The sequence below is a fragment of the Arachis ipaensis genome, chromosome B04 (assembly GCF_000816755.2).
Source record: "Arachis ipaensis cultivar K30076 chromosome B04, Araip1.1, whole genome shotgun sequence".
Classification (NCBI taxonomy): Eukaryota; Viridiplantae; Streptophyta; class Magnoliopsida; order Fabales; family Fabaceae; genus Arachis; species Arachis ipaensis.
In genome coordinates this window covers 129,760,192-129,773,862 of record NC_029788.2, presented here as the reverse complement: position 1 = coordinate 129,773,862, position 13,671 = coordinate 129,760,192, and the positions used below count along the sequence as shown (strand labels likewise).

Sequence of the window (13,671 nt, the reverse complement as noted above, 5' to 3'; positions counted from 1 at the left end):
TCTCTCTCTCTCTCTCTCTCTCTCTCTCTCTCTCTATCTGTGTGTGTGTGTGTGGACTCTGGACTGTGTTATTATCTTAAACAAAAGACACCCTTTAACACGTGCCCATCTCAATCTCAAAGACTCTTTCAATCTCTCTCTTTATCTCCATGTTTAGTTTGTTTCTAACTTCTCTTGTGGCTGCTGCTTCTGCTTCTGCTTCTGCTTCTGAAGCTCAACAGAGAGAGTGTGAGGGGGAAAAAAAGATACAATTTTTTTAGTATTCAATGAAAGGGGAAGTGAAGATGAAGTCAAAGATGAAATGGGTTGGTCTTGTTGGGCTTGTTCTCTCAGCTTTCTCAATCTTCACACACTTCCTACTTGCCAGATTCACTGAAATGGGCATTGCAGAATACCAATCCTCAGTCACAATCTTCTCTTGGAGACCCATCTTTGACTTACAACATTCCCCTTCAAATGTAATCAATCATCAAGCAATCATATCTCACAATAAAGATCTCAACTTCTTTTCTTAGTTACTTTATTTGGGGCACCCACCTTTTTTGGCTTTTTCCTTTTTAATTTAATTTCTGTTCAACCCCAGATTTATTTGCATTGCTGAGACCCTTTTATGTCCTTGGGAGTGTTTCATAGTTCACGAATTTTTGGCTTTGCACTTAACAAGATGACAAAGGTGTTGGGGTCATAGTCATACATTAACTTTGCTTTATTAACTTTGTTTCTCCGAAATAAGTGATGCCTTGTTTGTGTTCCTTGGCTTTGGATCTTTGTTAGTTTGTTCATTTGACTGAATTTGGATTACATTTGAGTCTACCAAGTACTTGGAGTAATATTAAGCTGCAATTACTTTTAAGCATTACTTTTCCTGCATTTTCCCCCTTTTTTTTCGGTTATGTTTTTCATTTTTAATCTTGTTTTCTATTTTTTGTGATGCAGAGTGCCTCATATAGAAGACTATGGGGTCCTGTAAAGCGTCTTGAGTCCTTGTATCCTGACTCAAATCCCAGAGGATACTATGCTGGTTAGTTCAACTTTTCATCTTGTTTCCATTCTACAATTTTGCTAAATTGCAAAGAATTTTGTGCTGTTATATTAGTTTGCTGCATAATCAAACTTGCGAGGTACTCTATTTTCGGATTGGTTGTCTCTTGATTGTTAAGTTTTCTTAGTTAGAGCAATCAATTTTCTTTTTCTAGCTTCCTTTATACTACTTTAAGGTCTGATATAAACTTAGAATTATCAGATTATGGGGGTTTCTATATGAAGTCAATTGTATGTGTAAGCATGTGATGGTATGTGACTGGCACTTCAATTCTATTCTGCTTAGTGCTGCTCCTTATTGTAAATAAATTGCTATGTTATCTTTAACCTAACCGATGTCTGAGGAAACAAATCATCATAGTTGATATGTGAATGTGTATACATTCATATATGTAGATTAACTGCATAATTCTGATTTTGGCTAGATAGATCAAATACACAACCAGAAATAAACTAGTTCATTGAGGATATGGAATTTCAAATTGTTTGAAGGGTTCTGTGGATTCTGCACTTCATTTTGTTCTAAATATATGTATACATTCATATGTGAATACATATTTTATGGATCTTCCTTTCTTGATAGATCCCAGTTCACAAACAAATGCGTTTATTTTTGTCCGGATACAAGGTGGCTTTCATGACATCAGGAATTCGGTGAGTGTATGGTGTTTCGGGGTCTCTATCCTAGTGTACTTAAATCATGTTGAACTAAAAGGGTATTCCTATCCGATGGTTTTCAGATATGCGATGTGGTTGTGGTTGCTCGACTTCTTAATGCTACATTAGTAATGCCTGAGATCCTATCAACAACCAGCAGCAAGGGAATAAGGTTCATGTTCTTCCAACGAATTACAGAATCTAATGTTGAACTTGCCTTCTGTGATCTAAAGTATTTCTTTCCAACTTATTTTTTTCAGCTCTCAGTTCAAGAGTTTTGCATACCTATATAACGAGGATCAGTTTGTACTGTCATTAGCAAAAGATGTCAAAGTTGTGAGAACTCTTCCAAAAGATCTCAAGGGAGCAAGGAGGAAGAAGGAGATTCCTGTTTTTAGAGTGCCATATTCAGCATCACCAACTTATTATTTGCTTCGTGTTCTTCCCGTATTAAAGAAGCATTCAGTAGTTGAAATAGTTATCTCTGAAGGTGGATGTTTGCAGGTAAACTAGCTAAGATAATTTCTGCTTCCCATTCAAGTTTTTTATCTTAATTTTGGCTTCTCGCCCCCAAGTTTTGTCATTTTTGTAGTTTATTCTCTTTTTATAGCCCATTCTTCCACCACATTTTGAAGAGTACCAGAGGCTAAGATGTCGAGTTGCTTTTCATGCTCTTCGGTTCCGACAAGAAGTCCAGGATCTTTCTGCTAGGATTTTACAGAGGCAAGACAATCTTCATTGTCATGTCTCTTATTTGTTTGTTCTTTGCCTGGTTATTATTTCTTGCTTCTTTTAGTTAACACATGTAGTTCCTAATACAATCATAGGTTAAGAGCCCCAGGTCGACCATTTATTGCCTTTGACCCTGGCATGACTAGAGAAGCTTTAGCATATCACGGTTGCGCTGAGCTTTTCCAGGTACATGTTTCAAATAAGATGGATGCCAATTCTCTCACACAAGCTCCTTTTTATTCATATCTAAGCTGTGGCTTTATATTCCTTTCAAGGACGTGCACACCGAACTGATTCAACATAAAAGATCTTGGATGATAAAGCGTGGATTTGTCAAGGGGAGGCTTTCTGTGAACTCAGCTGCAGCAAGGTTGAAAGGTTCTTGTCCTCTAATGCCAGAGGAGGTAAAAAGATATGTTCAAACTTTGAGCAACTTGACTTGTTCAATGTCAATTAATTGATCAGATATTCTCTTCCAAAGTTTGTAATAGTTATTGCAATTTTTCCATAGATCCTTTACTCGAGTAAAGGGCTTATGGTTGAAAAATAAAAGTACTACTATGTCTATACTGCTCCCATGTGTATTGATCAGAAATTTTGATTGCTTTCAGATTGGTATTCTTCTGCGTGCTTATGGATACACAAAGGATGCAATTATATATGTATCCGGAGGAGAAGTCTTTGGTGGTCAAAGAACATTGATTGCTCTTCATGCAATGTTTGAAAATGTAGTTGATAGAACTTCTCTTAGCACCCCTTGGGAGCTGAGTAGGCTCTACGGGCAAGAGGTTAACCTAGTTAATGCTCCTCCTGCACATCCTTTCACCGAAGAAGTTAAAAAGCGTGCAGCTTGGAAGAATGCAGGTCCCCGCCCTCGGCCACTTCCTCCACCTCCCGCAAGGCCAAAATCATATAATATAGAGGGTTGGTGGGGTTGGGTAGCAGAAAGCGACAATGAGCCGGATAGCACTGTCATGGAATTGAGGACCAATGCCCATAAATTACTATGGGAGGCTATTGACTATGCGGTTTGTGTTGAAGCTGATGTATTTATCCCTGGATTTGACCGTGACGGCAAGGGGCATCCGAACTTTGCTAGCTTGGTGATGGGTCACAGGCTATATCAGTCAGCTGCATCAAAGACATTTAGACCTGACAGGTAAATTACCTTTATTTGCATGTATCTATGTATGCTTTCAACAAGTAGTTATCGCTATAAATCATAAGCTTGGAACACTGTACAATATATTTTTATTATTCAGTTAAGATCAAAACTTAGACATTTTTTCTTACCATATCAAGTTAGATATCAAATGGTAAGTTTCAAATTTGTAACTTAACACTTGGTAATCATTCTTCTGTTGATGCAGAAAAGAAGCTGTTAAACTTGTAGATGAGATCCGGAACCACACATATCAAGCAAATCATACCTGGCTAACATCAGTTCGAAGGCATTTGAGAAAAACATTACTTGATGGAATTATAGAAGCATCAAATAATTCTAAACCATTATCCTTTCTATCGCATCCAGTCCCTGAATGTTCTTGCTCAAGGCACAACGCCAACGAAGTATCAAATAATTCTTCTGTTCCCTCAGCTTCCCAAATTTGGACAGCGCTTGGTGTTTCTCATCAATGTCCTGCATGGATGGACGCTGGTCCAGTTTCTCAAACAAAAGATAAGGAAAATGAAGACGATCTAGCCGACGATGATTCAATATCTGGATTATTCTTTGCACCAAGTGGTGTAAATCAAGGTGGTGGTGAAGCAGAAGTAAGCACTAAAGAAGAAAATCAATTTGAGGATCAAGATGAACTTGAGGGTGGGGAAAGATGACATCAATATAATATGTTAATGGATTCACATTCTCAAGATATATTGTTCATAAATCAATTTTGCTTCCAACTGTTGCCATATTGGATTCAATCTGGGTGCAAGAAGTGGCGTGAAGTCATTGAGATGTGGCTTTGTAACTCTGATTCAGGAAATTCAGTAGCAAGAATCATCCATACCTGTGCCTTTTCACAGCTCAATTCCTCAAATATAAGCATGAAAGGCTAAATTATTGACCCAGATTTTTAAGTTTTGATGTGACCTAGCAAGAAAGGTGTAGTTATTATTAGGTTTAGGTCAGTAGTTTGAATTTTTTGTTAGGGAACTTCTGGTTTTCTCTCATGCATAGTTTTACAGACTGCATTCAACTAATGTAAATCCACTTTTGCAACTGTTGAAAGTAGTTTCCACATTTTGTTTTTTAACTGAGAAGACTCAAACTATTGCAATTATGTTGGAGCAACTTATTTCTATTGTTTAATTATTAACATTTGTAACATTTGTCTGTACTGATAGAACGTACAAATTGAACTCATAATACATTCTGCTGAAAGCAAAATATAAAATATTTTCCATTCAATCGCAAAATCAAGTGGAAGTGCACACACACATATGTATTTAACACTTTATTTAACTAATATACCTTTGTTTCAAAACCAGAACCATATTAAAATATACATCTCCAGAATTAACCAGCATAGCAAAAATTGATGCGATCCAATCTAATCCTTCTTCCCATTTCGCCTAAGCTAAAGACAAGAAACAAGACAATAAACGTGGGGGGTGGGCACCCTTAGGTGGCATCTCTTCTCAGCCTCTTTAGACTTTGATCAGAGTCTTCACTGCAGTAATTAACTCTATTGGTCACAAACTGGTTTCCATACACCTGAACAAATATTTGGCAGAAACAATGTTGTGAAAAATCCTTAAAAATTGTCCGTTCTCGAACACAGTTTGTTGACCAAGAAATGAAGTATAAAACAAACCTTTGAGCTAGATGCAGAAGGGATAAAGCCCGGATTTGATCTTCTACCAACATCAATTTGCACTGAGACACTAGTCTGAGACAGATCCACTCCTGAAGACTGCAGAGCTTGTGTAAGAGTATCTAATACTCTGTTGGACACAGAAACCTAATCAGCAATGGCGTGAATGATATCCCCTTCCAATTACAAGATACTTGAAGTCATGTAATAGTCTGAAATCTGAATGGATAAAATCCACTATTTCCTAAAAGCTTTGGTCCTCAACGAGAGGGAAGAATGGGATAACAGCTTGATGATTGTCCAAAATGGGGTTCAGTGGCTTTTGGCCACTTATCAAAGTTATCTTGTAAATTCTCTATCTATTCAAGGAGGATGATGAATAGATAAACAAGTTACAAGATAGAACACTGATTGAATTAAGGAGGAAGTTCCAACAGATGGTAAACAGTGATGAAGGGTGGATCAAAAATAGGACAACAGGTTTCCTTACACACAGACACCCCTATCTCCGTTTTGTTCATCACTTGCTAAATAAACTAATTTATTTCACTAAAATTTACAAACAACAAATAAGTGAAGAAACTGTGATAGACTTATCAAAGAAACTCACCCTTGCGAGTACGCATTTGAAATGCTTTGTGATTCACTTTCATTCGTCAGCTCTTCATGTTCCATCAACACATTATCCGAAACCATATAGTTGCCGCTGCTTGGTTTACTAAACAAAACTTGGGGCTGGATTTGGAAGGACATATCAGCATTAGATATAGGTTGATGCAGACGTTGGTTTGGCATACTGCTGCTTACAACTGGGTCAAATGCATCCAGTCTCATTTGCATGCCCATTGGAACTGCTTCTACAGCTGAACCAATGGTGTGGCCCTTTTGGATAGTTGTTGTTGACAAGTCAGACTCTATTGGGTTCTGTACATTTTTTGGCAATAATGGAGAGACATCATTTTTTTCGTGAGCAGATCCATTTTGCATAGCTTGAGAAGTATCTGCCTTATTTTCTGCAGGTCCATGATGACCTCTCTGATAAAATTAGAGGTGAACAATAAAATTTGGATATAATCAGGCACAACCAGCCACTATGACAGTTATATATTATTGCTGCCACTATGCCATTTCAGAACTCATTTAACTGCGCATAGCGGAGTACTACAACAGACATGAATTTGAAGAAACTGCAGAATATGGTTAAACAAACCTAGGAATGAACGGAACTTAAATCAGTTAGCATCATGTAATGTAAGTAATGAAACTTAGTTGGAATAAGGCTTGGCAGTTGGGTTGTTTCTGTTTTGCAGTGTAAAAGTAAACCCTGATCAAACTAGACAAACACAAAGGTCATATCATTACTACCAATTCCGAGTTACAAAGAAATGCATTTACACAACATTTCATAAAGCAAGGCAGAAATGAACCAACACTCAGGAAAAATTCGCACACAGCGTAATTCCATGTAACCTTACCCATGGGATTAATTTCGTTGGTTCCTGATTCCATCCTTCACAAGTCTGTTCATAAATTTGCAGTTTTTCCTGCAGAAACTGAATATACTCAATAACCTGCAAATAAAAAGAAGGGTAAAAGATCCTTTAGTTAAGTTCAAAAGGACATAACATCACATAAAACAAGCTCACAAAAAACATGATTGAATAAATCACCTCCAACAAAAAGGAAGCCTTATCTCTTTTTTGATCATTTTGAGGAATAAGATCTCTCAGAACCTGAAACCTGACACACAAACACAACTCATTTCAACCAACCATTTTCAACCATTACTATAAACATTCACACAAAAGGTTTACCAAAATCCTAAACAAAAGCATTTAACTCGTCTACAACAATCATGACTAAAGAAACAGTAAGGGAAACAAAAACAGAGCTTGCCTTTCATTAATCTTACTCCTTCTACGCTGCTCGGTCTCTGAATGCTTCGAACGATGAGGGTTCACCCTCTTCCCACTATTTGATTCATCCAACTTCACTGCCAAGTTACAACATAACAACAAGAACAACAAGAACAACAATGAATAGTGACAAATTGACAATGTTATCGCTGAATTTCAAAATCTAAGTTGAAAAAGATAATAACTTTGAGAGACTCATCAAAAGACATAGATGGAACCACAAAAACCCCAAATTACAGTGTGCGTGTGAGAGAGAGAAAGATTGAGAACCTTTGTGAGGAGAAGAGGTGTCGGCAGTGAAGTGTTCTTCGTCGTCGTCGTCCAATTCTTCTTGGTGGCCTTTGGCAGACCTAGCCATGCTCAAAATTCTCGATAAAAAGGGGAAATTATCCCGAGAAAATGGCAAGGGAAGGAAGTGTAGTGAAGCTGTTAGGAATGGGCAAAAACCTGACCCTAGTTAGTTGGAACTTACAACGAGACAGACGATGATGAAGCCTTTTAAAGCTTTATTTATTTCCTCTCAGCTACGCGCTCAAGTATTTTTGTCAAATAATGGGGCTAAACCTAACAAAAACAATTCACATAATAACCTTATAAATTTCGTACCTTTTTTTGTGTGTGTTTTTTTCGTATTTTTTTATACTAATTTAATAATTAACTCACATAAATACAAATCTTTAATTTTCATAATTTTTGTTTACTATACTATATATTAAGAGTTGGAACTCAATTTGGCCCCTGAAATTTTTGACCTGCCTCAATTTCGACCCCTAAATTTATAGTTACCCAATTAAAACTCTCAAATATTGAATTGTGATCCACGTTTGCCCATGTAGCTATCTCTATTAATGGAGATTTGATGTGGCACGCTAAGTTGACACATAGGAAACTCTAAAACGACGTCGTTTTAGGTTCCCTCCCAATTTTAACTCAATGTGACGTCATTTAAGGGCTTCGTTGGGTTAAAAACGTTGGGTCAACATATAGATGAAGAGACAAACGTAACTTGACCCTTCTTCTTCATTCTCTTTTTCTTCTATTCTTCTTCTCCACGTTTTTAACCTTCTCGCATGCTTGACTGTGAGAAAGGAGAATCAGAGCCTACATTGGTGGTGTATTGAACTGCTTGGTGAGATTGCTGACGAACTAACATTGGCGCGGAAAGAGACGACGAAGATCAGGTTAGGAAGTGTTATTTATATATTTTTTTTCACAAATTTCTTAGTACTCTGTTTTTGGCTTTTGTTTTGGTTCTTGTATTGGATTGTTATTGTCGAAGAAGGTGCTGACTATATTTAGGGCATTGTAAATTTTTGCATGTGAACGATGCTAGGGGTTTTTTTTTCTTGATGAAGAAGAGAATGTTGATTTTATCTTTTGGTGGATGTGGATAAATGTTATTATGTGTGTGTTATTGCTTGTGTATAAAGAATTTGTTGTTTAAAAATGAATGATGACCTATTGTCCTGTTTGGAGTTTGAAGTCAGTTAAGTCAGTATGCTTTATTTTTTAAAATTATTGTTGAGATTTCTGTTATTTTGCAATGTAGATGAATAATGATATAACAATTGTCATCCACCATGGAGAAAGTTTTGAGACAAAAGAAGATGGAAAAGTCGTGTATGTCGGAGACTAAATTGAACAGTTATTTGGACTAGAGGAAGATACATTGGACGTGTTCTCAATAAGAAATTACTACAAGGTTTTAGGATATAACAATTTGAAGGAGTGCTGGTGGCTAGCTCCTGGGAGGTCCTTGAAGACTGGGTTGAGAGCATTTTCACATGACAAGGAGCTCTTAGAGATGTGCTTTCACGCAAAAAATAATGAAGGTCTAGTGCATGTGTACCTTGAGCATGGAAATTCTGAACATGAACTTGATGAGGTTCCACAACTGGTCCCTATGATCCCCAATCCAAAAATCATGGTATCTGACACCACCTCAAATCCATCTTCATGTATTTCAAACATACTCCTTGAACAAAATACAATCACATTTCTGAAGCAAACTCTGCACTCCCAGGCCAGCTGAACTCTACTCCTCCAACTCAGCCCCACTCTAAATCTCAAACCCAACCCACCTCAATTTATCTAGCCCAACCCACCTCTGAATCTGCAACCCAGCCCAAGTCAAAGCCAGCAGCCCAGCCCACCTCCACAAATCCAGCCCAGCCTAAACCAATGCTTCTTTCCAAGCCATGTTCTTGTGTCACTGGAACATGGTTATATGTGTCTAAATACTTGGCTATTTTGTTAAAGAATTTCTGGATGTATTTTATTCATGACTTTTTGGATATTTGTTCAGCTATTGGCGAACAATGCTTTTGGATATTCACTAAATGTAGACACTTTATTTTAGCTTTATGAATGGTACTAATGTGTTTAATACTTTGCTTTACTTCCTTACTATTGTACTAGAGGAGCTAGCACCATACTTTTATTTCATGAAAATCTGAATACAATGCTTTCATTCATCCTTAGAGTACATACCTTCAAGTCCACACTTTTAATCAAACGGTTCCGCTACGTTACCAACAGCATATCTGCCAACTTCTGCCAACTCTTATTTATAATTGTGTTTCATGGAAGTGTGTTCGTGGATGTGTCTAATAAAAATATCTTTTTATAGCTGTGTTTAATAGAAGTGTCTTTATAGATAAAGTTGGTAGATAATATGTTGGTACCCTATACTTTTCCTTAATTCAAAATTTAATCATACTTACACCATACATAACAATCAGAAACACAACTAAAAAAATAACCAAACTTAAAATACTAATCTATATTTTCAAACACCTAATTTCAACTTTCATTGAAGTAATTCTCCATGATAAATTCATCTTCCAACTATCATCACTGTTTGTAGGCTGTATTTTTCCCACTAAACTCTTTTCTTCTTCAATGTCTGTCCACATAAAGAAGCCACACCATATTCTCCCAAAACTCTGCCAATTTCGCAACAACCAACAAAAAAAAATGTTAAGATTACTCGTCACCCACAAATACCAGTAGCAACACATTGAAGAAGAAGAAGAAGAAGAAGACGACATTGGAAAGCCCCATGAAAACGTGATCGTGCAGAACTCACTGTAGCTTGGCTTCCTGAACTCATCATTTCTCTAGCATAGTCTTGAATATATTCGAAAAAGAGGGCTGCAAATTAGGGTTTTATCATCTATAGAGGAGTTAAATTGAGTTCATTCAAATTCTGCCACATCATTTACTCATCACACTTTCACTCTGGCAAGCTGCGTGACACATGGATACATACTCTGGCGACTTAACGTGCCACATCAGATCTCCGTTAACAGAGATAGCGACAGGGGCAAACATGGGTCACGATTCAATATTTGAAGATTTTAATTGAGTAATTCTAAATTTAGGGGTCGAAATTGAGGCAGATCGAAAATTTCAAGGGCCAAAATAGGTTCAACTCATATATTAATATAGCTTTTATTTTTGGATGAAAGTGACCATTTAATCCTTGAGAACTTTTGCATTAGATAAATTTATCTTTAAATAATAAAAAATATCAAATAAGTCTATGAAGTTTGTTTTCGTTTGACGTGTCAAGTTTTTCTGTTAAAAAATACTTGATGCTTTTAGTGGCAAGAACCAATTTAAATAGATAAAGTTAAACACCTTAGGTAGAATTCATAACACTAGCTTTTGATCCAAAATCTATATTCCTTATGAACAACTACAAAATTAGTCAATACATTAAGATTGATAGTTAGATTATTATTAGTTGAGTGGTTCTAAATATCAGATAATTTAATTTATATAAATATTAGTTTCTTTAAATTTTAAAATTAGATATATTTGTCTTTTAAAATTCTAAAATTAGACAAATTAATCCATGTCTATTAACGACATCAAGTACTTTTTGACAAGACTTGATGTGTCCAACATAAGTTAGGAAGAATTTTAAATGTATCAGGTACACCAGTGTTTAAATAATTTTAACCGTTTAATCTCAATTATAAAAAGGTTTAATTATTCTATTGGTTTCTATAGTTTTGTGAAATTTTCAATTAGGTCCTTATATATATTTTTTAATTGGGTCCCTGCACTAATTTTTTTTCAATTAAATCCCTCTAAGTAGTAATTGGCTTAGTTTTATAGGGACCTAACTAATAAAAAAGAATTGGTATAAAGAACTAAATAAAAAGAAAAAAAGTATAGAGACCCAATTAAAAAAAAAATTTTGGTGAAAGAACTCAATTAAAAAAAAAAATATAAAGACCTAATTGAAAATTTTACGAAACTATAGAAACCAACAAAGTAATTAAACCTTATAAAAAATATATATAATATATATTAATTAAAATCAACAGTTAAAAATATTAAAACACCGATATTTTAGCACCCAACGCAGACCCTCTTCCTCCGTTAGCAACTTATGAGAGCTCCATGAAAATCTCTAATTTTTTTGAATCTTCTTTTTCTGATTCTTGTGTTTCGTGAACGATCTCGTTTCATCGATCAAGATTCTCTTCTGTAGCCTTCTCCCCCATCATTGGTGATTATCTTCTTCTCTATTCTCTCTGTATTGTTCCAATTGCATATTCTATTTAAACTTTGCACCACTTTTTTTTCTCTGTTCCCAATCTATTCGGATTAGAACTTAGAAGACAAAAGCATTTCACAGTTTGTTTAAATTTTAAAACTTTACGTGGATCTGTGCCAATTGCTGCAAGTATTTAACTATTTATCTGTGATATTTGTTCTCCCTTACTTTACTCTTTTCATTGTTCTAATTTATATTAAAAACAGAATCTTTAGTTCAATCAAAACCGTGATTATAGCTAATGATATTTGTTTCAAGTGTCCAATATTGTGATGAATGCAAATTTGTTGTGAACAGGAGAGTGAGAAGAGCAAAAAGGGGGCAAATCTTTTCAAATGGAATTAGCTGATAGAGCAGTTGGATTTCTACTAACTTTTCTTAGCTTATCAATATTCACGTATTATACATTCTGGGTTATAATCCTGGTTAGTGCTATTAACTAACTCCCCAATTATATAGTTAAAATCAAGTTAGCTTGCTATTATTGCCTTCAAAATTTCAACTTCTAGTAGGAGTAGCTTGTGTGTTGATGTTTTCTTTTGGTGTTTGATTTTCAGCCATTTGTAGATGGTGATCACTTTGTGCACAAGTATTTCTTGCCTCAAGAGTATGCCATACTAATACCGGTTTCAGCTGGTGTTGCAATTCTTTGCTTCTTGTGCATATTTATTGGATTGGTCATGCTCAAATCAAAAAAGAAGAAGGCTTAATTGTTGTATGTTTTGGAGGTTATTTGGTTGTCCTTTATAATGTAACTAGTGTTCATTTTTGTGAAGGCAATTAGTGTTTTTTTATCTGGTAAATTGAGAAGAAATTTATTTCTTTATAACTTATAAGAGTTCAATATTACTATCCTATGACTATGAGTGGTTTTGTTTTGATTGGATTAGAGATTTTCACTAAATAGAGCAGTACATCAAGGTAATTTTTTTTTGCTAAGAAAGAAAACTTAAGATGTGTTTGTGTGTTTAGATTTTGGAGGAGAAGGGAAGATATTGAAGTGAAAAGTTCGACAAGTAAAATAGAATCATAGTAACCCTTCAAACCATTCACTTTTGTCCCTTCTCCCAAACTTTAATTCACAAAAATCCCTCTAAGGGTATGTTTTAATTGAGGGGGTAAAAATGTGGTGAATGTTTTCATGGATGAGCTATGTGTAACTTTTTGCATCAATATTATTCATGAAAATATCACAAAGTCTATTATTTATTACTTTATATTAACAACTTTTAGAAGCAAAAGCCACCTTAATTGCTGCAGCTGAGGGTACAGAAACACTTTTTTGAAGTAGGTTTTCCTTGCAATGTCTTCTTGCATGCAGACAAGAATTCTGTTTCTGATGGATATTAGCCATATGGTGGTATCCTGATATAATTTGCTTGGAATAACATGGGTTGTTTGACTTGGGATTATATATTCTTGATCTCTCTTCTTTATCACTATTTAAAGTTTCAGTGGTTCCTGGCAGAAAAAGTTTTTATTAGCTATTTACTTGATTTTATTGCTTATGCTCTTCTTCCTGGCCATACTGAATAAGTTATGTTTAGGTGAATAATATGATTTAATTTTGGTATCATGTCATTTGTAAAACTTCTAAATGAATCATTTGTAATACTTATGAAACTCTTGAAAATTATGAAATAGATAAGAACACTTGAGTATGTACATTAAAAGTGAAACAGTTATGTTACTTATGATTTTTTATGAAAAAATTATCAAAGTAAAAGACATGGAAACACCATAAGAGCTCCTAGATGGAAATTCTCTTGTCCAAGATTGAGGAGCCTCTTGGATTTTCGATTTGTGTTGATTAGCTTGCAAAACTACCCTACAATGCATGGGACAAGCAGAAGTTGACAAAAATGTTTGCTGGAACGTATTGTTCTTTGAGGAAAGAGAGGTGTAGTTGGCATCATCAAGGCTTTTTTGGATCACT

The 13,671-nt window shown here is 35.3% G+C and overlaps 3 protein-coding genes across 6 annotated transcripts; 2 read left to right on the top strand and 1 right to left on the bottom strand.

Moving 5' to 3' along the window:
- Window positions 7-4,658, top strand: LOC107635482 (uncharacterized protein At1g04910). Its single transcript, XM_016338961.2, has 10 exons — window positions 7-458; window positions 937-1,021; window positions 1,625-1,695; window positions 1,782-1,870; window positions 1,959-2,202; window positions 2,309-2,421; window positions 2,526-2,616; window positions 2,706-2,834; window positions 3,042-3,589; window positions 3,801-4,658. The coding sequence occupies exons 1-10, from the start codon at window positions 267-269 to the stop codon at window positions 4,264-4,266; spliced, it is 2,028 nt and encodes a 675-aa protein (XP_016194447.1). The 5' UTR covers window positions 7-266; the 3' UTR covers window positions 4,267-4,658.
- LOC107635483 (transcription factor BIM3) lies at window positions 4,718-7,746 on the bottom strand. 4 transcript variants are annotated; one of them, XR_001619257.2, is made up of 8 exons: window positions 7,436-7,746; window positions 7,146-7,242; window positions 6,920-6,989; window positions 6,725-6,820; window positions 5,860-6,284; window positions 5,250-5,379; window positions 4,942-5,149; window positions 4,718-4,888 (listed from the first exon to the last, which is right to left on the bottom strand). XR_001619257.2 is itself a non-coding variant. In XM_016338962.2 (7 exons), exons 1-7 carry the CDS (start codon window positions 7,521-7,523, stop codon window positions 5,057-5,059), a joined length of 999 nt encoding a protein of 332 aa, XP_016194448.1. In that variant the 5' UTR covers window positions 7,524-7,746; the 3' UTR covers window positions 4,790-5,056. The 4 variants fall into 4 exon arrangements, 2 of the variants coding, with proteins under 2 accessions (XP_016194448.1, XP_016194449.1); XM_016338962.2 differs by having other exon boundaries at window positions 4,790-5,149; XR_002362022.1 differs by lacking the exon at window positions 4,718-4,888 and having other exon boundaries at window positions 5,130-5,149; window positions 5,250-5,396.
- Window positions 11,531-12,596, top strand: LOC107638163 (dolichol phosphate-mannose biosynthesis regulatory protein). Its single transcript, XM_016341330.2, has 3 exons — window positions 11,531-11,687; window positions 12,033-12,160; window positions 12,293-12,596. Exons 2-3 carry the CDS (start codon window positions 12,071-12,073, stop codon window positions 12,443-12,445), a joined length of 243 nt encoding a protein of 80 aa, XP_016196816.1. The 5' UTR covers window positions 11,531-11,687; window positions 12,033-12,070; the 3' UTR covers window positions 12,446-12,596.